We start from the raw sequence: 26,281 nt of genomic DNA on the forward strand, positions 1-26,281 counted from the left end.
TCTCTACTTTGCTGGTACAATGGGCACTACAGTTCCAAATGAGACCTGTTGTCTCAGACAGCAGCATAACTGCCATATTGGTATATTCATACACACAGAAAGTAGTACCTGCCTGTTGATGTACAAAGAATGGAAGGAAAGAAGCAGAGCAATTTAACATGTTAAAGTCTACTCTTTGATGATGATTCAATATCACAGTAAAGATATTCCCACTTAATGCGAGTGAAACAAACAGTGAAACATATTCAGTGAAACAAAAAAATATAAAATATATTCTTTGGCCAGTCTTGACCATACTGACAGTATCACACCAATGACCAGTGACCATGCAGTGTCAAATTAGATATTGAAGAGTGTAGGCTGTTATCTTGCCTGGCTTGGATATATTCCATTTTGCATATTTAGATATGGCTTTGATAAATAACATTCAAATTCAAGTACAACCACTCCTTCATAAATATACAATTCCAGTGATGACACATAACAAACTAAATTCAATTTGATGTACTAAATACGAAAGTGAATCGTGTAACAGTGCCATGTGACACAACTGAATTTCTCTGCACTCAGGCTTTGGACTTGGTTTAAGTTTCAGACTGCTAATAGGACTAAGTTTGTAGGAGCTGCTTGTAAAGATTAAATACAAATTGGTCTAGAATTTTCTATATGAAGGGGTGGAGGTGCTTATTGGAGCAGGGCACTAAATGTGACAAAGAAGTAACGTGATATGTGCTGTAGACCTCTTCTTGTTACTGCTGATTTTATTGGCTGAAGTGACCTCATGGAGGGACCCTGTTGTGTAGTCTGATTGTGAGTTCCAGCTGCCTCTGTTTATAGCACATGGTACAGTCACTAGTCTTGTTGATAACACTATGCTACACATGTCTCATGTTGTCATGGTAATTGGATGTACTTCTAACATTAGTAAGTGACAGAAATTTACACCTAAGCTTCGGGTCACTACTCATCCAGTCTCCTCAGCCAAAATTATTAGCAGGACCTGACCAAAGCTTGAACCCTACCCAACCTTCCAAGAATTCTTCAGTCTTACTGTTCCTCCAGATGTTTGTTAGACTTTTTGTTGTTTCATTTCAAAAGAAAACATTTGAAAGCGCTTCTCTATCAAAATAGGCAGTTTGAAACATTGACTTCACTCAATAGACAATGTGAAATACTGCTGTTTACCAACTGTATACACAGTGTAGACAAATTTTTGTGGAATACTTAAAAAATATCTCAGTCCGGCCTCATGTCGGGTCAATTTTAGCAAACCAATGACATATATATAATGATTATAACCTTTTGAATATACAGGCTGATTTTGGCAAGCCAGACAGAGATTTTCTACATCTTTCCTGGTATACACTGTCAAGCTTAGAAGATCATCATGATCAGAGTGATGACATTGGCAGACCTGTAATACAGGGACTTTACCCCATTCCGTGAATATATATTGACTGACGGAAGACATTGCATGTTCAATTACCAAGCAAATCATCCAGTATGAACACAACCAGTCCAGAACCATGTAAATCAGGTTCTGTGTACATCATCTGTCCTGTCCACATGACCTGTCTAGAACTGAACAATAGATGGTTGCTGTTGGTAACCAACTAGTGATGACCGTATTTGATTGATAAATAGTGTCTCTATTAAAGGTCTTAGTCAAGTAATGAATGTCACCCCAATCAGTTTATATTCATGATGTTTGGAATTACATAACTAACATCTGGGACTTGTCTTGGAAGACAACATCGCAAACTCAGAATAGGTTTTGAGCAAATTTTGTGTTTGGATAGTCCATCATGAAAGGGAGATCTGATAACCTGTATTGACAAGGTGAAAGGTCTTATACTATCAGCTATTCCTTCCTATAAAATGCTGCTTGTAAATATATCTCATGTACACATGGTCAAGTCAGGTGAAGACAGTATGTGCCTAGCAAGTGAAAACCATTAGTCACTAGATCCTTTTAAGAGGTTGTTAAGTCACTGAAATATCGAGGTCATTGAGCCATTAAGAATATGGAGGTTCTTTTGCCACTGAAATATCGAGGTTTGTCTTACATTGAAACTAAAACTCTCAGTGTAAGTATTTAGATGTTATCCTATTCATCACATAAAGAGGATATTAAGCCAGTGAAATGTGGAGTTAATTCAGCCATCTAAATCAAACAAACATTCTATTGTTCATACAAAACTTAAAAAAAAACATCTATAATATTCATGTATGGGAATGTTAACATCCCCTGACATACAATGATTTCCGTTGAAAGTTCTTAGAACTGCCATCATCACAGCACCTGCCTCTTTCAATAAGGCAAGACTTTTTCTTAATCAATTTTGTTTTAGCAGTTTTGATGATGAAACATTTTTTCAGTCAGTATGTCCCCCAAAATAAATGAAAGGCATTGTAAATATTTTTTTAAATCTTGGCCTGGTTTGTTGTCATTGTAAATACTATACACCTTAGTGCCATTTCGTTTATTATTTACCATTGGAAAATTTGTTTTTGTCATAAAAACTACCTAGGATTATATATATTGTCAAAGCAATCTGAGGTTGGCAGAATACAAATTCTCGTCATATTGATATTGTTTTCATTTTCCACATTTTCGATTTTTAAGGTTGACAGATCCACAGTTTAAACAGATAGAATGAAAGGCCTTGTACCACTTCTTTCAAATTATGCAAATGATAAAACCTATATTTGATGGCATCAGAAAATGCTGAAGATATGGCCTCAGCTGCAGATATCAGCAACCTTGTGACAGTAATAGCATTTATATGTATAACGAACAAATACCAACTCCATTATTGATGGGAGCCATTCTACGTCTAATGGAGGCAATAATCAGTGACTGCCATTGTACTGTTCTCTACAAGACGAGTCATCATGGGAGAGCCAACAAATAGTTACATCTTCACTCATGTATGCAGAGACAGATATGAATACCTATGTATTAGATTGTAAACTATGAACCATATACTGGAAGGTGACTGACTACCACTTGAAGATTTAAGACAAGTGCACTGTTGTCAAAATTCTACTGGTTATTTGCTTTGGTCATCATGACTTTCTTTTCTAAAGAAGGGGTCAGAATTATCTATCAGAATTGTCATTACATAAACAGTACATGTATTGTAGCATTATCAGTCATCCAAAACATGGAATATTTCAGATTCATTATAAGCTGCTTGTATATATATATACCGAATTTGCATTGATGTTCCCGTGTGGGGCTTAGTCAAACTGCTATTACTGCTTTGAGACTACTGGAGTCCAAGAGATTCAAGATAAACTGTTGTTAATAAAAAGGTTCTTCAGCTCCAACTACATAGAACGTACATGCCTTCAAAGAGATGCATATCTACTCTCCTGCCATGAACTTCTCAAATATATTTCGATCTATGTGGTTTACTCGTAGAGAATTACTTCAGAGAGCATGCATTATTCACTCACCCGTCTCCAAGCATTGATTGAAATTAACAAACGACGATTCGACGAACTCCGAGGCATTTGGTGTAAATCGTGGAATTTGCCATCTCCAACAGGTACAGCCATTTCATACTCACCGGTATGAAATACACATCTGTCAATTAAAAGTCAACGAGCAAGTTGCCAATAACAAATCAATATCCACCCCCTGAGGCGGTACCGACATAAGTGACATCATTGCTGTAGCCTTGCAACACACCAGTCTTTTAAACCAAACTGTTGTGTGGAGTGTGGTGTCCTTCGAATATCCTGGATAACACTGAAATTGATCTATGTTGCACATTTAGTTGGTTGGTCTGTGCAATCTAACGATGCTGTCAGTGGGCAAAGGGATAACGATTCGTGGCTTTCTGTGGGGAGATTAACACAAGACTAAGGATCAATACCTCCCGAGACAAAGCTGTCGGTGTTGGAAGGAGGGTCAGTTGTTTGCATCTCCAGCCGATGGTAGTCCACTGCACCCTGGAGAGACTGGCCTGAATATATGGGTCTTCCTTGCCCCCAAGCTGCAGCCAGTGGTGGCTAACACTAGCCGAATAGTTAATATCGAAACTGAGTGAAAGGCACTTCTCTTTGAGTTGTGGAGGTCTTAGTCAGTTCCTCAGCAATCACAGATGAGGAGGAAGATGGGAAACGTGTTGGATGTACAGTCATTACCTGACGATGCTCTGGTCAAAAAGGTACTGCTCTTACTTATCTTTCTTACATGTTGACTGTGAGGTGAAGGTAACATGGCTGGATGCTCAGGGTGTGGTGACATAGGGTGGTCGGTGTTGGTGTTGAGAATAATCTGAGCTGTTTACTATTCTTATGTTCCTTCATGATGTTATTGAAATGATTGTAGTATATTGTTGGTATCAGTTTCCAGAAACCCTTGTTCTCTGAGGACATTGTCTGGGGACTGGATTGGAATGTAGATTAGTGCCTAATGGATTATGTATAGTGGACTTGATGCTGCATGCTCAAGTAGAATAAGTAGTACTGAATATTTACAGGAATCAGGGCCTTTGCCAAAACGCAAATGTTAAAACAGCTTATTTGGGGGATATATTAATTAAAGCTCTTTCAAACCCCAAGAACTTAATTCCTTCTTTCATTAACACTCAAGCTATATTTAATAGGAATTTTGTAATGTCAATACTTGACAAAATGCAGTGCAGCAAATCTTGTAGCACTTGATATTGAAATTCATCAATACCACAATGCCTTGTTGCAGTTCTACTTGTATATTCATTAGGTTGTCTACCAGGTCACCTGATGTTTCAGTATAGGAAGCAGTCCAAAGAACTTCACTTGGATGTACGTCTGCTGCTATATTAAAATCTTGTTTCGTTTCGAAATAACTTCAGTGAAGTTGATCAGGGACTTTATGCCAAGGACAGCCTTCATGGTCTAGTGGGTAGATTTAAAGGTCATGGGTTGAATCCCAAGATGTCAAAAGATAGAACTTTTCACCTGAGTCTGCTGGAGATAAGATAAGGTCAGGTTGGCTTGAGTCTATACATATCCATGTTAAACTGTGACATGGTATAACAGGGGCCTGCCACTAAGAAACCAGAATTGGTTGTGCTTTTACAAGTACACACACACACACAAAATGTCAGCATTCTGAAATCTGACTAGCTCTGACTATTTTATACACACAAAGTTGCCTACATGTTTTGTTGTTTTGGTAACCTATTTTTTTGTGTATTTGTTCAGTCTATACTGGCTGGTAAAGGAGGAGACTCAAGGCAACAGTCATTATTGCCATATTGCTTCACAGAACACATCCCCATGAACAATCTTAGAATTGGACGTCAGCGACAAGTGCTTGTTTTGAGAGGCGACTAACGGGACTGAGTGGTCTGTCTTGCGGACTTGATAATACATGTATTCATATCTACATTGCCCAGATTAGTATGTCAATCACTGCATTGTCTGACTCATTTCTTTTCAGACCGCTGTCATATGGACATATGTTTGCGGAATACTGCATTGATTGTGATTGATACATTAAAATATGAAGGTGTAAGTCTCACATTGTGTTAAATATGAAGATGTCCAAAAGTGAAATGTTCTGGGTCAGACTCCGATTATCGCTACAGGATATGGCTGAATTCAGAATTAAATTTACATTTATGATAAAGCAACAATAAACATGATGTGATAGTGAATGTAGTCCACTTGTTGAGATTAATGGGTAACCTACCCTAATTAACATGCCTTTAAGTCTGACATAGAAATTATGGTCTCTGACAATGGTGTTATGTATTGTAATTTCACCATCAGAATCATATTTTTGTAGTGCTAAATATGTAGGGAGTATCGCTTAGCTGTTTTAGTCATGAAAAGACCTGGGGCGGTGGGGTAACCTAGTGGTTAAGGCCCATTTCTGATTTCCTCCATCAGCTTGAATATTGCTGATCCCGGGTTAGTATTGGTCTTCAGTAACCCATGATTGTCGTAAGAGGCGACTAACGGCATCGGCCGGTCAGGCTCGCTGACTTGACACGTGTCATCATAGCCCATTTACGTAGATTGATGCTCATGCTGTTGATCACTGGATTGCCTGATCCAGACTCGATTATTTACAAACCGCTGCCATATATCTGTAATATTGCTGATTGTGTAAAACTTCACTCACTCACTCACTTGAATATTGATAAACCATGCTCACTCACTCACAAATGTGATTTTAGTAGCCTCTGATAATACTGTAATTATTAAGCAGTGTGGAATTCATGTAGGTGTGTCATCAATGCCAGTTTCCTATGAAACACGACATGGTTATGTTTGATGGTGAGACAAACATCATCTCTGGATGCAGCAAAGATCATTAGACCTGAAACAAGTCATCGTTGACAGCAACCATTACAAGTTGCTAAATTAAGGGATTAGCTTTAGCTGTTTAATCATTGATTTTCTGTATACCCGACTACTCCATGTGTAAAGTCCATTGTCAGGTGGTCAAAATATCAGTATAAGTACATCTATTGAGACCATCCTAGGTGACCCACTTGGGTTTGGCAATCATATGGCTGTTACTAATAACAAGGATGGACTGTTGACACTCTCAAGGGAGACAATACACTTTGAGATTCGTGTTTCCATTTAACCAGACTCACTGAAGAGCGATTTTTTTTGTAATGTTTCATTTTGCTTAATTTTTTCAGTTCATTTACCTTATTGCTTTGGGTTGGAAAGTTTCAGAATTTATCTCTTTCACTAAATTAAATATTTACATATCAATTAAAGAAAAGCCGAGTTGTTCAGTGATATAATCAAGAGACGATAAGTGGCATCACATTGGAGCGTTGTCATATCTTAACAAATACGGGAACTAACCGCCTGTATCATTAACAACAGTGCTGAAACCATTTGTGTCAAATAGGCTTGTTTTGCAACAAAAGGTTACCACAACAATGATTTGTGGTCTTCACTAGATGTTTGGAGATCGATAGACTGACATATGACTCATGATGATCCTCAACAATATATCTTCCTCCTGTCAGTTTTAATGAAGCATAAAGCCTCAAGAGAGGTATTGCTATGGTTCTGGCATGAAACTGGTGAGCCTTAGGGTCAAGATTGGTCAGAGAAAGATTTTCGATCAAAAAGTCTTTACTAATAACCATATTTCCTTCATTTGCCACAGGATGTGACGCGTATGTCCTTCTTGAGGAGGTTAGCAGGGGGGATCTCAAATTTGAAACACCAATTGGATTTCTCAGCGCTCTTCATGTGTCAGTCCTAGTGGTATTCAGCTGGTTAATAGACCATCACTTTCTCAACCACCTCTGAATTTGATAGAGAAACTCCTGCCATTTGTTCACTTGCAGGGATGATAATGATGCTCAAAGGTTATGGGTAATATGAGAACTAGTTTAGATCATCCTCAAGTTTGAATATTTAATAGTGTGTTTCTGGCTGGATGGAGAGAATTGCAGGAATTAGAACTCAATTTTAACCAGTACATGCTTCTATAATAATTAAAGACAGTTTTGCATGTGAAAAATCTGTGAAAGATGTACTCAAAAGGCGTGATGGATAAACAATAGTGATATGAAACAATATGGTGTTCCTTTACTTCCTTTGAGCGGCATGTTTTCTCACCACATGCCACGCAGATCATAACAGCTTGAACAAAACACTTTAGATCCAGTTTGTTGAAGCCTATTCTTTAGCTTGATGTTCTTTTGATTCCACTCATATATCTTTCATGGGTGAAGCTTTGTGTATCAAAGACAGGGACAGAGGCTTGCAGGGGCTTGTTCAAACCACTCCTATTCTTCCCGAGATTGGCAGCAATTATCTGTAAAAATTCACAATAGGGAACAAACAGAACAAGAAATGGCTTGGTCAAGGTGACCGAAAGCTGAAAACAAAACCAAATGACAGGAAGGGTCTTAATTTTCTCAGTTTGTGTTGATGTAATGTTGGACTCCTCTGAAAATATGTCAAACACCTGGGGTTCAGGCCACTGTCAAATGCTCGAATTTTCCTAACCGTAACATGAAACAACAAACAGCTCTTTTTTGTCACCAATAAAGTTGAGGTATTAGAAATACAGAAGACAGTAAGCTCTTTTCTCTGAATGTGGCTGTTAGATGTGCCAAGATTGAACAGTTAAAATATGAAGTATCTGAACAAGCAAAGAATCATCAAAGGCAAACAACTTTACAAGAAATTTACTAAGTTCAGTATAAATAATGTTAGATTAAGTTACCTTACAATTTAAGAACTGAGATGAATAAAAACAAGCCTACGTAGACAATGTTTTTTCAGACATGAAGATCAGTTCATAGATAAAATAACACATCAAGGTAGAAAATAATTATTTCCAATGTTGATGCTGACATGTGATATTTCGTGATCACATATGAAATTAACATTATAGCAAATGCATATCCTCCTATAAACACAGCAGGACCTGATGACATACCTTGTATCCATGGCAATATCAGATAACCTTGAAATATTCATCAAAAGCTTTAGCATTTGTTCTCTAGCACGGGGACTGTATATAAACAACTGGTTTCCATGACGACTGGGATGATAATTATTATGAAAGATCTGAAGTGGCATTTGAGACCCAGGTATCAGATGAAGGTCTCCTTTGCCGCCATACAGGTGATTATTATACCACAGGAGGGCCAGGCATGAATGTAATGGCCATCTGCTCTGTAGTAGGCAGAGCCTGGTATAATTATGTTTGGTCTAGAAGATGAGTTAATATGCAATGATAACTGTAAAATATACATAATGTATATTTAGAGCAGAGACACATGCAAAATTAAATGGGATAGGGTGTTCTTGTGTGCCCGTGATACCTAAAAGTAACAAGGTAAGCGAGTATGGTTTTATGCCACTTTTAACAATATTCCAACAATATTGTGGCGGGGGGCACCAGATATGGGCTTCACACTTTGTACCCATGTGGGGAATCAAACCTGGGTCTTTGGTGTGATGAGGGAACGCTTTAACCACAACCCCAAAAGTAACAAAGCCTGAGGCAAAGTTATAATGTAAGCTGTCAGGGGACGATGGGACATAAAGGGGATTGGATCTGCCGATGAAGAGCCAGATCTGGCCCCGATTTCTCGAAACAAACTTAAGTTTTTGCTCAAATTTCAAACTGAGTTTGACAATTTGAAACAGCTGAATTTTTAACTCAACTGCATTTTTTAGATAAAAAAAGCCCAAAGAACTTTAGTAATCTATTCACCAAACTCAAATTGTCTACTAAGTTTGAGTTTAATATTGATTTCAGTTTATTCTGGGAAATGCATTTTCTCAAATTTGAGTGAAAACTCAGACTTAAGTCAAAACTTAGACTTAAGTTTGTTTCGAGAAATCGGGGCCTGGACAAGGTGACTCGTAAGCGGTTGTCACGGGTATAGGTATGGAGAGTGTGAGCATCTCATAACCTTGAAATACATGCTTTTGTGTAAATTATCAGGATGTGTATGAGCAGGTGCCCTTCAGGATTCTGTTGGTGCTCCAGGCACTACAGTATAACAATTGGTGCATGTTGCTGCCAGTACACATGTGCAGGATAATTAGATGACGGACTTCATTGTCACAAGCGCCCTAGAAGGGCATCTGTTCTCGGTTGATGAGAACAAAATGTCAGTAGTTCAGATTTTGTACGTACTTGTTGAGTAGTTGCCCCAAGTGCGTGGAGTGCAGTGCATTTTTTATGAAGGTCACTAGGTTTAGTGCAAGGAGTTGGTGCGGATTGCATCATTGATCACTGGGTATAATGTGCTCAGTTTGAATGTGCAGCATTGATTATTTTGTGTATTTTCATAATTTCTAAAGAAAAATATAAATAAATGATCTGACACAGCACTAGATGAAAACAGTCGTGAATATTGCCTGCTGGGGATTGTATGCAGTCAGAGTAGTCACGAGAAACACTTTTGCTGATCTAGTTGCAGTCGACCTTTACTGTTGGTCTCTCAGCCCGTGGTCTACAGCAGTTGTTTGCCCTATGTTTGTACTGTGTTGATGGGAGTTTTTATATACAGATGGTATTGTACTATTGCTGGATAATTGAAATAATGCACAATCAACCTAAAAGTCACCCCCAATGCAATAGTTTAATAACATGCTTTTTATTTTTCAGTAAGTTTCAGTAATCAGTCCATACCATTTTCACCACTGTTTCACCTGTAATAATCTGTTTCTTCAGAATAGGTAATGAAGACTTTTAATTCTCTGTCTGTTGGAATTCTATCAAAGAACTGTGTAAGTCATGTTTTAAGCCACTTTGTACAGTATTCTAGTTGTAACATGGCATGCCAGCTTAATGTCAGATGAACGACAAAGTGATACAGGCTTAGATCTAGAGTACCGATGGAACTACTATTCAGAGTACTTTAGGTAGACTTGATATGCTTGTAGCACAGAGGTGTGGGTAGCCGTTTCTCAGTATACAGACCATCTTAAAACATCCTTTCATACTCACATATGTGAATAGAACAGTTTTCTCTTTACATTTAGTACAAGAGACATGTTCCTGTTGGAAAACATGATCAAACACGCGAGCACAGTTGAGTCAGTGGGTCCTTGACATATCAGAATTATTACAATGGAATTAATACACTGACTGTCGGGGGAATTGTCACAGGGTAAATAATTGATGTTCCCACAATATTGTTACTGCCCTCTTAGCTGGTATCTTGACTGGATTAATTCATGACTAATACCTGTCTGGTCCTTGTTTGAAGACAGCAGACCAAGAATACTTCAGATTATGCTTTCTACTGCACTAATCTTTTGTAGCATCAGAATGATGAGTTTTATGGCTTAAGTAATACCTGTCTGGTCCTTGTTTGAAGACAGCAGATCAAGAATACTTCAGATTATGCTTCCTACTGCACTAATCTTTTGTAGCATCGGAATGATGAATTTTATGGCTTAAGTAATACCTGTCTGGTTAGTGTTTGAAGACAGCAGACCAAGAATATTTCAGATTATGCTTCCTACTGTTCTAATCTTTTGCAGCATTTAAATGAAGAATTTTATGTGCCGAATGTTTTGTAAATATTGCTATATGTTGTCAGGGTTTGTACCCTGGTCCAAAGAAGTGGTTCAGTCTGCATATAGCTCAGTGACATTCTGAATTGCCCTGCTTGCACGATCCAGTATCCAGTGTTTCTTGTAGACTAATAGACTAACAACTAGTCTCCGAAATTAACATATTTTACAGAAAAAAGTTCATAGTAAAAAATAAATAATAATGAAAAGGAGCCCTGAGACTTTAGACTTGCGCTTTCTGGGATATATTTGCTTCAGGGTCAATATGACAGACTGTTTTCTGGTACATAACTACAATACACATGGTCCTATATGAACCAAATATTGTAAAGGAGTCAAGACTTTATTGCCTTTGTCCTTCTGTCTGAACATAGTAACTCTCTAAAAGCTACATATCCCTTCGAAAACCATACCCGTGTAACACCATAGCCAAGTTGCCTTTTTCATTTAAAAAATGCTACAAAATAATGCCTTAAAGAACGGATAGATGAAAGTGTAGGAGAACACAGCTACTGTTAGGAGGTACGCCTTCACAGTGCTAGACACGTGGCAAATAGCTAAAATCATGCAACTTCTTGCAGACAGAACAAAAGTATTTATATCACCCTCAGAACCCTATTACATTTCCACTCATGAAGCATTTATAACATGATCTAAAAAAAAAAAAAGATTGTATACTGAGGGAAACAAATAAGGGAACACTAGTTCATCACAGTGTTCCATTAATTAATCTCAGATTTTCACCCACAGTGCAATACAGAACATCCGAAGAAAACAGGAAAAGAATAAAGGAACATTTACGTGTTCCCTTTTTTGTTTTCTTCAGTATAAATCATTAGGGAAGAAAGACGATAGATATCAGTTCTGTAAGAGCAGTCCTCTCATTTCTTGACAAAATAAACAAGAATTTCAGGTCATTTATGCTGTAGTTCAAACAAGACATTGCCGTAAGATATGGATGTCGTATTCTTTGTGTCATACAAGTACTATATACACATTCTTGCATTGGACCAGACCTGGCAAGAAGTATCAGGCATTCCATATTGTTTGCTAGAGGGCTAAGTGGAAGAATGAGCAGCTTCCACCATTGGTGGCTTGTAACTGATAGGAAAGGAAGCTCAATAAACACTGTAAAGTTGATTAAAATCCTCTAATACAAGACCAATAAGAAATTGAATGGGTATTGAATTCATCCATGGCTTAGACTTCCATTGCTGGATGTGTTGGGAAAAAATCCTTCTAAAATTCCATACCTGCGAGAAAAGTATCCTAAATTAACTAACTCACAAAAATGATACAAATTATGGTATTCATTGAAAAATGTGACTTGAGAAATAAATGTAATTACCCTTGACTGTCATTCTATTAATCACCCTGTTTTGCTTGATAAAAATTGTCTGCCTTCCTGTGGGTTTAATGATTTCTATAATTAAGTATTTTGCAAGTGATTTCCAGGCATTTGTTTTGCTAACAAAACAAATGTTTTTTGCATTTATGTTTCCATTCCAATTGCGGAATTACAGTGTTTTTGCTCTTATCCTTCCATGAATGCATTGTAGTCAATGTTTAGTTATTGAGTGAAATTGTGTGAAACGTAATCCTATCCTAGCAACCTTGTGTGAGAAGTGGCCCTATTGCACTGCCGGGGTTGGTTTATGTCCAGACATTACTTCAGTAGGAGTATGATTGGAGCGTAAATACTAAAGACAATAAGACTTTTGACAACACTTTTATCACAACTCTGGTATGAGCTGATGATTGACGAGCGTAGGCAGACCACTGCTTTACCTAAATCTTAATAAGATTTCCAGGGAATCGATCTTTGTTTGATAACCCCAGTTCAGATCCATGCCGTGTCCGTGTGCCGAGGTTGACATGTAATTACCAACTTGACGGGCATTTAGCGTAATGGAGTGACGCCAAATATGGCCACTCTGAGAAGATTAATAAAGGCAGTGAAGCACGAGTGCTCCACGTCGTCCAGTTTAGTCCATCACGGAATGATTGCACATCCCCATGAAAAAGTGAAGCTAATGATTGTGGCACCAAGATGGTTTCAGGTCCCTCCTTCAAGTCTCTGTTCTAAGCCCCAACTCCATGCCAACTGAAAAGGTTTTCCATGCACATCCAGTGCATACTGCTCTTTGATGCACAATCACATTCGTCACTTTAAAAAAAACTCCGAATAAAAGCCCATGTTTCCGAATATAAGCCCGGGCTTCTATCTGGTGTCAAAGTGCACTTGTCAAAAACCCTATTTCCCATATAGAAGCCCTGTGCTTGCTTTCGGAAAACCCCGGTATGCCTTTTACAACCATTTATGCTGGGTAACTATTGTCAGTGCTTGAAATTAGTGATGAAAGTCATGGGTTCTTGTCAAGATCTCCTAGTGTATCATTGTTAGGTGATCTTAGATTGAAACTGTAGAGACAAAATGTGGAAGGTTGACGTGCACCTAGAATTTCCAACAGTAGTTTGAGCTCGGGTGATGTTTGCTGTCTGTGGGTTTTGGAGTTAGAGTGAAGTAGCGTGTAGCTGGTTGTTTGGGAACCATTAGGGGATTGGGTGGCCACCGCCTCTGTCAACTAATCATGGACTGCTCACAGTGGACCACGTGGTTGTCCTGTACAGGCTTGATGGAAATTGAATATTGCCGCATGTGTTGTCAACGTTTTTCACTCTCAGGGTTTCAGGGTTCAGTTTCAGGTTTTCAGTTCATCTTCTAAGGACATTGATTGATTGCTATTCAAGACTTTTTTCAATTTGGGAATGGCATAGAAGTCTTATAAAAAATTTCAATTTGTCACATGTCACTGACTGTCTTTGTTTCAATTTTGTGTGTGTCAGTCAAGTGCAAGTGGCGCAGTTTCATTTTCTAAAGTTGCAGAACAGAACACTTTACCCAGTAGTCTATACATTACGGATATGTATTGTCACACAAAACATACCAAGTATGGTATGAACAGGTATAGTATATGGTATGAACAGAAAGGCAAGAATGAACAGAACAAGAATGGTAGTTTATACATTACGGGGTAAGACTACAGAATATCGGATACCTTCCACCATCTTTGAAAGCACGTGAGTTTACTTAGGGTTAGGATTAGGGTAAGGTTTAGGGTTAGGGTAAGGTTTAAGGTTAGGGTTAGGGTAAGGTTTAAGGTTTAGGGTTAGGGTTAGGGTAAGGTTTAGGGTTAGCGTTAGGGTTAGGGTGACATGACACTAAACAATATGGCTGGTAGGTATCGGGTATTCTGTAGGTGTACCCATTACGGATATGTGTTGTCCCATACCCAGATAGTGGAGTGATTTTATACCCATCATTCCCTTTGTGGATTATAGGCCTCTAAATGTGGTGTCATTTTCACATCTGTAGTAGGATCGTAAAATCTGCCTAATAATATCCACAGTGCTTTGTACTAATACTATTAGGCATCTGTTTTGATTGATCATGTTTAGCATTATGTCCAGAGTGACTATTTCTGTGAAGCACCTTCCTGCTTTATTATGTAGCGTGTTACCAGGTTGCATCATAAAACCGCAATGAAGGTGTTGGGAATCAATCACACAACATTGGCATACCTATTGGTATTCCGCAAGGCAATCTAAATAACTATGTTTCATTAATATGCAGGCTAAATATAGACTTCCTTCACCTGCTACAAGTGTCGTCAATGAACAGAGTGTGTAGGCCTGGTTAGAGTATCAATCCTTGAGCTTTAGACCCATGATCAACTAGCAATGAATGATAGGAATAGCTGACAACTTGGACCACAGGTGGCACACTCTGCCATGGCTGTCTGGCATTAGGTTGCAAGGGACTGTTTTCTGTGGCGTTATTCTCGGTTATGGTTTTGACAGCTTTTCACAAGATGAAAAGCCTGATGAGGGATTTAATCAGATTGTTCTGGGGGACTATCAATAGCATCCTCTGTATCAGAAATATGATTAGTCTGTCTGTTCTACCAAACAATGGCTAAAGAAATAGGAATGACAAGTCTTTATGGATCATCAACTTCTTTATTGTATAATAGCGACGTTTCGGTATCGATACTTATACCGTTTTCAAGCATAAAGAAGCATTGAGCATGAGTTTCAAGACAAGCAGTAGAGACCAATGAGTTATACACATCATTGCATGCCGGACATTATGATATGTTAGTGAAGCATATGTCAGTTATACCCAGTAAGGTTTCATCAGCAGGTTTAAGGATCACATGGACTCTAGTTTTCAGTCTGACATGTTTTGAGTTTCAAGTTTCAAGTTTCAAGTTTCAGTTACATACAGCTTTGCAATAATCTGGGGATTTGGGGATCACAACATCATAAGCAAGACGGTCTGTTATTGGGTGTCACTGTCATTGTGGATCCTCTTCATCTGACCGACAGAATTGTTTTGGATCCTTTCACTTAACTGACTGAATCATTATCTTGACTGACTGGCTCATTGCTTGTTCTGTCAACCTTATATTCCTAACCTTGGTTTAATTATTCCCAGGCTTCTGTAATATAACTGAAATTATACCAACAGTGGTGTTAAACAATGATAACATGCTTGCACACACTCCCTCACTCACTGACCAATCACTGACTCCCTCACGGACCACTCACTTGCTTCCTCCCTGTGATTATTTTCCTTTATTCCATGACTCTGCTGTACATGTCATGTAACATAATGGCAATGTGTTTGTGTATTGTGATTTAACAGTCCGAGACTACTGTACCAGAAATGTGATTCACCAGTTTAAATAATGACTAGAAAGGGATTGGCAGAGTGGAATAGTCACTGTACAATCAATGGAAACACGAATTCACTGTCAACCACTTCATCCATCAGGAAAGGAGGTCTTATAGATTATACATGTAATCAAAATAATGACTTTAGATCCAACTCATGTACAATGGTCAAAACCTTGAGTACAATTTGTTATCATGGTGAAATGACGAAAAATTTGTTCCCAACCAACAATCATCCATCCTGTTCCTGTGGTGGAAATCAATGACCATATGAAGATTGACAGTGGCCCCGATATGAGTCAGCAGGTCAGTGATGGATGACCAACACTCTTCAGTCCTGGTTCAATACGTAGATCTTTACTTTGGCTGCACATCAGTCCAATTGGCTTCTGCCCGTCTCGTTGAGTTGACACAAACAGCTTGTACGAGTTTATCAAAGTGGGATGACATATTCGTCCTGCTCAATGGGGAGGTTTGTGTTGTGATAGCCTGATCTTGTGTTGTTTGCATTGGGCTGTATTGATGAGGAGCGAAGCTGGGGAGAAATTAGTCGAGTGAGGGATACATGTCCTGATGGCCTGGGATGTTTGCCAGGGATCTGTGTTCAATGTAATTTGCTTTGTGTCGACACACCTGACATTTCATTCCTCATGTTCAGTTCATAGAGTAAATGGTATATCGATATTGTCAATACTGACTCTCACTTTGATTACTCTTACCTGATACAAGTTCTGGATGTTCATATGCTGTAGGTTCATACAATAACTAACACTGCAGGTTCATACAACAGCTGACACAGGTTCATACAACAGCTGACACTGCAGGTTAATACAACAGCTGACACAGGTTCATACAACAGCCAACACAGGTTCATACAACAGCTGACACTGCAGGTTCATACAACAGCTGACACAGGTTCATACACAGCTGCACACAACAGCTGACACAGGTTCATACAACAGCTGACACTGCAGGTTCATACAACAGCTGACACTGCAGGTTCATACAACAGCTGACACTGCAGGTTAATACAACAGCTGACACAGGTTCATACAACAGCCGACACATATTCATACAACTGCTGACACTGCAGGTTAATACAACAGCTGACACAGGTTCATACAACAGCCAACACAGATTCATACAACTGCTGACACTGCAGGTTAATACAACTGCTGCCACAGGTTCATACAACACACTGCAACAGCCGTCACTGCAGGTTCATACAACAGCTGACACTGCAGGTTATATACACTGCAGGTTCATACAACAGCTGACACTGCAGGTTCATACAACTTGCAGGTTCATACAACAACTGACACTGCAGGTTCATACAACACCTGACACTGCAGGTTCATACAACACCTGGCACTGCAGGTTCATACAACAACTGACAGGTTCATGTTGTTATATCTCAATGTTGTAGCTTGGCCATTCATTTTGTCTGACATTTTGCCTCTTGGATGTCAAATTTTGTTTGGCTGTGTTACATGGTGTGATTTAAATAAAGCTCAGTTGTGAGAGAAAAAGTGTTTTCAGAATATTTCTTCAGATCATGTGCTGAGACAACAATTTAGCCTATAAGTACTGGTGAGGGATTATGTCTGTGTCTGTCAAGTCATGTTAGATATATTTGGGCATACATGTGACTATTGGGAGAGGGCCAAATTACAGCCCCAGGGTGGTGGAGGTTAAAGCAATGGTTATATTGATTGAACCTATACAGATGTTGGTGCCTTGAATCTGAGGTATGGTTCTGTAGAATTGTCAAACAAGGACAGAAACCACCTCTAAGTCCACAGGCGCACATTTTCACCATTCTATATAACTCTGGCTCTTTTGCAGAAAGATCGACAAGTTCATAATCAGTGATAAGAGAGACCAAGATTAAATTCAATTGAGTTAAATGAATAAATGAAAAAAGGAAAGTGATGTGAATAATCATGATTAAGCCCACAATAAATCATAAATGAAATCTGAGAGAGCAGAAGTTCAATCCACATTTCATTCAGCAGCTTCCGTGACAAGGCTTGTGTGTATTTCCTGAGAGTGGCAGACAATCATAAGAACTCCCTCCTTTAATTACTGCTTTCAAAACTGAAATGGAAGGAAGGGTATCCTTTTTTGACATTGTGTGACACTTGGACAAATAAAGATGTCATGAATCACAGTTTATGAAGTGAGGCAAAGAGGGGGTTAATGTAAGAAGTGCAGGAGTTACAGTCTCTGATGAAGTTTCAGTTACAGGGTGGCTAAAACTTTCTGAACTTACCCATGATGGATCTACATTAATGGAGTTGTTCCTCATTATTCTTCTACATAATAACCTCATATCCTGCCGACAATGCTGGAGTGTTTTCATCAAGGCTTCCTCCTGTCGGTGTGACCCACAACAGCAGAAATGACATCATCGTCATTTGCAAACTGCTTTCCAAACAGTTAGTTTTTCTGTTTTGGCAGAGCTGGAAGTCCATTGTGCCAGATCTGGTGAATATGGATTAAGTTCAATCAGATCCAAACCACAGTCATGTATTGCAACTGTGATGACAAGACTTCTGCAGTGGAACATACCGGTACACTTTAGTGAGTTTCCACATCATTTAGCCTTGGTATCCTCTCACAGTCACTCAAGCAGAGAAGAATAATACTGGCCATGTTGGTCTAACCCTTGGAGAGGCTGTAGATCAGTAGGATCACTGTGGAATACACAAACCAGCTGTATCACCTGTCCAGATGAAGGGACAAAGGTGCCTTCTTCTGAGGTGTAGACATGGATATTCCCCCCTGTTGTGGGTGTTGTTTGGTCTGATACTAGTAATAGTGGTGAACCAAAGACAAGTCCATGGTTACAGATTGTTCTACAAAATCAGCAGGGTCTGATCACACATCACATGACTTTCCAAAGATTTGATGAACCTGGAGAGCCTCTGATCAAAAGTCAGAGACTTGGAAACCAGCATACTGAAGTCTTTGTCATGCCTAGTTCCTTCCTCAGAAAGAGGTGAGAGATATGTGGCGTCTGAGGAAATGTTGATCATCTCTATTTTTGTGATCTATTTTATGAACGTTGTGCTTAATGTATTTGGCCTCCATCATCTTGGATCATCATCAAGGCTCTCTGTTCCCCTCTGGAACTCTGCTGCCCAGCTCTTGAGGATGAAGCAGCATTGCCTGATAGATTATTATTATACCATCAACATGCAAGCTATCAAGTGTGCTCTATATATGTATGTGCATGTTACAACTGGTTCATGTTCAATTTGATTGACAAAGGAGTTTTAGAGTGGATTGTTTAATTTTCATGTGCATCTCTGAATGAGTATTTGAAAAAGATCATTGTTTGGCATCGACCTCTTGAGAGAACTAGGGAATCCATTTTCTGTGGAATACGATGACACAATCCTCAGGATTCCAAGAATCTTTAGTTTGAAAACAGCCAAGTTGAGTGTGTATTCACTCATTCAACTTTATCGCCATGACTGAGAGGAAATCTTTAAGTATGTTTTTTATTGACTAATCAATGGGAAGGAACCAATAGACTTAACACTGAGGCTGGCAATGTTTGGGAGAACACCTGAAATATTGATGTGCATTGCATGACAAGCACCTGCCCATTGTAATAACACTCATCAGGTGAGGTCAGCAATGCCACAATCTATAGATAATTGGGGAAAATTATAAATATGTTGTCCAGTCATTGATTTACAGGTTCATGCATGGATAACTCACATTCTTTTGCTAAAAGGGTTATTTATGTCATGTTTTCCGGAATAATTGTAGTTTGGATTAGTATGGGTTTCAAAGTTATTTCAAGAGTATTGGCATGTTTTATTGTGAAAGTTCACTTGTTCAGAAGAAAAGTGTCTTAATGAAAAGAACTATTTGCTAACTGCTTTTCTACTGTAGAAAGGTTAATGTATGATTTTATGTCAGTCATCTTTTTTGTACGGGTGGTGTGACTTTACTCTGCTGTCTTATAGTGCTACAGTCGACACAGCACTGCAAAACACAACATGACATTTTCAGAATGCTTACATCTTCCATGCAGTGAGTTCTTAGGCAGTGATTAAGAACAGGAGAGGGCTGAAGCCATGTGTCTAATACTGCTGATTTATGTACCTCTTCTGTGAATTGGTAGGGAATAGAATGTTAACCAACTATTTGTCATGGTCTCAACTATCAGTACAGGATGTTCCATTAAAGACATCATTACGCTGAGATTGTCATGGTCTCAACTATCAGAAGGGGATGTTCCTCTAAAGACATCATCACACAGATGAAGAGTGCCACCAAGTGCCCGTATTAACCTACAACTAATTACAGCTGAGTCCCCCTGGTGTTTGTAGGTCTCAATTAACCTAACTTGACTTGTCCAGGCCAGCCTGCCTGACCTGTAGTCACGATAACCTACGCTTGTCTGCTCCTGTGTTTCAGCTTAATAACACCTGTCAAGCCCTGTTTGGTTGTAATTTAGGAGTCAACTAGTATGTCTTGTTCTGCGTAGGCCTTCCTCTGTCTCACTGGCCCATCAAGCAGGAGCACTGCTCACAAGGGCAGCACATATCTTGTGTGTCCTCAACAGTTGTTCTGTGTGGACCTTCCTCTGTCTCCCTGGCCCGTCAAGCAGGAGCACTGCTCACAAGGGCAGCACATATCTTGTGTGTCCTCAACAGTTGTTCTGTGTGGACCTTCCTCTGTCTCCCTGGCCCGTCCAGCAGGACTGTATTGGCCTTCCTCTGTCTCCCTGGCCCGTCCAGCAGGAGCACTGCTCACAAGGGGAGCACATATCTTGTGTGTCCTCAACAGTTGTTCTGTGTGGACCTTCCTCTGTCTCCCTGGCCCGTCCAGCAGGAGCACTGCTCACAAGGGCAGCACATATCTTGTGTGTCCTCAACAGTTGTTCTGTGTGGACCTTCCTCTGTCTCCCTGGCCCGTCCAGCAGGACTGTATTGGCCTTCCTCTGTCTCCCTGGCCCGTCCAGCAGGAGCACTGCTCACAAGGGCAGCACATATCTTGTGTGTCCTAAGGCAATGGGGTAGCTTAGTCAGTTAGTGGTTAAAGAGTTCGCCTGTTATGCATAAGATCCGGGTTTGATTCCCCACATGGATACAATGTGTGAAACCCATTTGTGGTGGTAAGACTTCCGCCCGTATCCCCCCTAAATTTTAATGTAGGGGAAAACTTTCTTTGAGTGGCATATTCAGAAGTTGAATATGCCTTTCAGTATGTTCAGATACAATTAAAGAAACATGCTAAAACTCATCCTTATTCCTCATCGTAATATATATTGAGGTGATATGATTTGACTAGAATTAAATTTAAGGGGGAATACGGGCTGAAGTCTCTCCAACTCTGTTTGTATTAAATATGTCCTGGCCTTTTTCAGGTAGTCTGTGGTATTTGAGTGTATGTTCTCTTAATTTATAGCTTGTAACATTAGGGTTATGAAAAGAACTTGTTGATCATCAAACTTATTTTCAGCTTATATCATGTTGAAACTGAGTGTTAAGGGTCATGACAAAGGGCTTGCTGCAGGGACCCCACGATCCCTTAGTCTCTAGTAAGGCTGATATATTCATTTATTCTGTAACGAAAACCATATCCTTTCATGAGTTCAGTTCCTTATGCACTAGACTTGAGTATTCATGAATTTTCAAAAAGGAATGCTTTTACTTGCATTTGAGTGTTATTTAGCAAAGCGAGTTATGCAAAATGGAATATAGCCAAGGCTTGAGTATTCATGAATTTTGAAAAAAAGAATGTTTTTACTTGCATTTTGGTGTTATTTAGCAAAGCAAAATGGAATATATCCAAGGCAGATCATAATCAAAACTCGGATATGTTGAATTTTATAATCATGTGTCCAGTGGTCTACATGAATACTAAATTACACCGTCAACATGTTCCAAACATGTCAAGTATATTTAGTTATTGTGTCACTGGATATGCTGAATAGTACATAATACCAGCTGACTTGTTACTGTTGTCATGGCCCAGTATTTATACTTACCCAATATTGTGATAGGTATCACCTTCACCTGAAAGTGGATTTGTTGCAGTCTCCATCTCTGTCCTATGTAATATGTAATGTGGAATACTACGTAATATGTTTCTTTGAGAGGCATTTTAGAAGTTGTAAAGATGAAGGAAGACCAATTTCTATGGATAGTCAACTTCCTTATTGCAATGAGTACGATGTTTCGGTATAGATACTAACACGGTTATCAATCACGGATCACTTGAATGATAACGGTGTTAGTACTTACACCGAAACGTCATCGCACACATTGCAGTAAGTAATCTGTTGCTACAGGATGGAACTGTACTTGTTGGAAGTGCTAGGGCGTTCTGTTTGTGTTCCACGGAGACAGATTACAACAGATTTAAGGTTTGGGTGGGATTCCTTCATTTCCTAATATCACTAGTATGTGATAGTGATTCATGAACTTAGTGTCATTACATTACATGGTCAGAATCTTAGAATGAAATTCCTATGGTTATGGAAAGGGTGTGTCGATTTACACAAACATATAAACACTAGCCACCTGAGAACATATCTGTAAGTACTAGTGGTGACAATCATGTAGTTTAAGGTGTCATATAAACACTACTTTTCTAGCCTACTAATTTCCAGTAGTTACATGATATCTGTTAGGCCCTGCCCCAAACCATGTTAATACAAGGACCCAAATATGTTGACATGATGACCCAAATATGTTGATACAAGGACCCATTATGTTGATTGATACAAAGGATACAAGGACCCTATGATATGTTAATACAAGACCCATTATGTTGATACAAGGACCCAAATATGTTAATACAAGTACCCATTATGTTGATACAAGGACCCAAATATGTTAATACAAGTACCCATTATGTTGATACAAGGACCCCATTATGTTGATACAAGTACCCATTATGTTGATACAAGGACCCAAATATGTTAATACAAGTACCCATTATGTTGATACAAAGACCCAAATATGTTAATACAAGTACCCATTATGTTGATACAAGGACCCAAATATGTTAATACAAGTTCCCATTATGTTGATACAAGTACCCAATTATGTTGATACAAGGACCCAAATATGTTAATACAAGTACCCATTATGTTGATACAAGGACCCAAATATGTTACAAGATACAAGTTGACCCAAATATGTTAATGCAAAAGGACCCCATTATGAAGGACCCAAATATGTTAATACAAGTACCCATTATGTTGATACAAGGACCCAAATATGTTGATACAAAATATGACCCAAATATGTTGATACAAGGACCCCAAATATGTATGTTGACACGAAGACCCAAATGTGTTGACACAAAGACCCAAATATGTTGACACAAAGACCCAAATATGTTGACACGAAGACCCAAATATGTTGCTATAAGGACCCAAATATGTTGACACGAAGACCCAAATATGTTGCTATAAGGACCCAAATATGTTGACACCCCAAATATGTTGATAAGACCCAAATCACCAAATATGTTGACACGAAGACACAAATATGTTGCTATAAGGACCTAAGTAGTTGGTGATGAGTAAACTGTGTCCAATATCACCGTGATAATGTCACCTAAAGCACAATAGGAAGTGGAGTTTCCTCTTTATTTTCCAATTCAACCATTGCTAGAAGTTTGACTACTGAGAGGTTTTGTTATCAAAGTCACCTACTGGTGTTTCATGTTGCGAGACTTTCTTTGGACTGTCAGCCCAAACATAGAGGCTGAGAGACAGAGTGTTTCCGTGTGGCCGGGAAATGAGATGATCTTCCCCTGGATATGTGGATTGGTTCGGGTTTATAAACCAGATCTGTACTAATCTATGGCCACTGCCTTGGGAACAAGCAATCAATTATTTCCAATTTTGTGTCTGAGGACACAGTGTTTGTTAAATGGCTGGTTTGGTGAAGAATTGGAACGGGGGTGTAATGTGGTGCCAAATTAAGTGCAATAAATGTAGGGTGAAATTGATATAAAAACATCTTTGTGGATCTAAGTCTTCTGTACACTCACTGCTGCCAGAGGAACGATAGCATTTGCCTGCCTGACTTCAGCTAATGCATACATGATGCCAGTGGATATTATCAGTGTCAGTTTAGTTGGGTCTTTCAGACACCCTCTTGGGGCTTACTGGACTGATCAGGTCACCAGTATTCATGTTCATCGTTGAAGTGATTACTGGAGAGATGGGTAATGATCTTTCCATTCTCAAATGCATGAACGAGACTAATCTGTTGTCCCCACTGTCTCGATCAGATAGGGCAGAGACAGTTTGGCTAAAGTAGGTGCTAATTCGAGGATGCATCATAGTCAGTGCCATCCAGATGATCCATAGGGTGCTTCAGATTTACACTGCATGGCACAGATGGCATTGTGCATTTCTTCCCTCTCTTAATCTTAATGCAAACGTTTCAAACTCTTCTCACTCTCACTAGTCTATATGGATCATTTCAAGCATATTTTACACCCTTATGTATGGGACATTGAATGTGAAATGTATGGACAGATAAGCTGGCTCTCAGGTAGTTGTTCAAGGAGCTGGTGTTTCTCCTTGGTGAGGAATGAGGACAGATGAAATTGAGGCAGATTAACGATATTTTTGTGCTTGAGAATATTTAAGGACTATGTATTATGGCAGCGTCCTTAAGTGTGTATGTGTATGTCCGATTCTTGTTGCTTGTACTGTTGCCCAGACTTCAAGGTGTCAGCCTACATTTATACGCAGACACGCAGTGATTTGCGTGACCTACCTTATTTGCAAGGTCACCACGAGATTCTGACCACTTTTCCAACTCTTGTTCACGCGACCTCAGAACTGTTGTACCCAATGTCTTCATGGTGTCAGCCTACATTAGGGATTACGCAGACACATTATTTGCTGACTCCTTATTTTCAAGGTCACCACGACACTTTGACCACTTTTCCAACTCTTGTTCCTCATGAACTGTTGTACCCATGTCTTCAAATTTGGTGACAGCATGGAGTATTACACAGACACCAGTCTATTTGGGTGACCTTGACCTTATCTTCAAGGTCACCACGATACTTTGACCGCTTTTTAAGCGGATATCTGATAAAACATTGCACCCAATGTTTCAAGTATGTTGACAGCCTACATTGGGTGATTATGCAGACGCCAGTCATTTCAGGCATCTTGTATGTGACCCAAAAATAAAAAGTAGTAAATATAGATATTCAATTCCTTAGCAGCGGGGGACATTGCCATATCAGTGGCAAACACTTGTTTTATGATGTGTTCAGGTCAGTATTCTGACAAAACACTTTGTTTTTGTTCACAATGTGACATGCTCATGCTATAATTCAGAAACCTAAATTGATGATGTAATGGCCTTTTCTGGACTACTCATTCAGGTGCTTCCTCTGTTGCATTATGGTTGACCCTGTATCATGTGACGTGACCCAGCATCATATAATGTAACACTGGTGTGATTCAGAAATTGTGATGTGACCCAGCATTGTATGATGTGATGGTATATTATATATGATGTGGTCTTGTATATGTGATGCTTGTTTTTCAAATGCCCCTGTATCATATGTGATTTTGTATACATGACTCTTTATCATATGATGTGCCCCTGTATCATATGATCCTTTATCATATGATGTGATCTTGGATATATATAACTCTTTATCATATTATGTGCCCCTGTATCATATTATGTGATCTTGTATAAATTACCCTTTATCATATGATGTGATCTTGTATATATATGATTCTTTATCATATTATGTGCCCCTGTATCATATTATGTGATCTTGTATAAATTACCCTTTATCATATGATGTGATCTTGTATATGTATCGCTTAATTGTATGATGTGCTCAAGTATAATATAACGTAACCCAAGTCATATGATGTGATCCAGAATTGTATGATGTGCCTCTGCATTATATGTGATCTTGTACATGTGACCCTTTATCATATGATGGTACCCATTAAGAAGACATGACATACAGTATGGTATGATGTGCCCAAGTGTGATATGATGTGACAGAGTATCCTTCCCTACTAGTGTTCGGCAGTGACTTTCTCCTGTGACATGGTAGTATATATGTGTGTTTGTGTTTCAGGTGGAGAATGTCAAGCTCATGGACCGCTTCAATGCGAGGAAGCCCGTGGTTGGCACCCTCTACCTAACTACAACACATCTAATCTTTGTCGACAATGCTGGCAAGCGAGAAACATGGGTAGGTGTAATATACTTCTTCCTGGTTTATACCTAGCCCAGACCAGTGTTTATCAAGTTTCTTTTGGTCTTGCTGATTTGTTTAATCTCCACCTCACCACAAGCTTTTATAAAACACGAGTTGGCCACCAGTGTGAGACGGGTTGTTTTTGCCCCACATGTTTGACTTTTGCTTTAGGCACATCTAATGATCTGGCGGAAATCCTTGGTAAAGATTTAGGTAGTTAATTTAAAAAAATTATTAAATGAAATCCTTGGTAATAATCCTTTACATTATTACCGAATAGGATTGTCATAGA

The 26,281-nt window shown here is 39.0% G+C and overlaps 1 protein-coding gene across 4 annotated transcripts in view; it reads left to right on the plus strand.

Moving 5' to 3' along the window:
• LOC124264958 (myotubularin-related protein 6-like) overlaps positions 1-26,281 on the plus strand; it is an 88,317-nt gene that overhangs the window by 13,137 nt on the left and 48,899 nt on the right. For 2 of the 4 annotated variants that reach the window (XM_046699754.1, XM_046699762.1), the window contains exon 2: positions 25,867-25,983. In XM_046699754.1, coding sequence (XP_046555710.1) covers positions 25,867-25,983 — 117 coding nt within the window. Of the gene's footprint in view, positions 1-3,492; positions 4,179-25,866; positions 25,984-26,281 lie in introns of those variants that run through there. The other 2 variants (XM_046699745.1, XM_046699752.1) reach the window with 2 other exon arrangements.

This window comes from Haliotis rubra, unplaced genomic scaffold (genome assembly GCF_003918875.1).
Source record: "Haliotis rubra isolate DU_JTF1 unplaced genomic scaffold, ASM391887v1 Scf121, whole genome shotgun sequence".
NCBI classification, from domain to species: Eukaryota; Metazoa; Mollusca; class Gastropoda; order Lepetellida; family Haliotidae; genus Haliotis; species Haliotis rubra.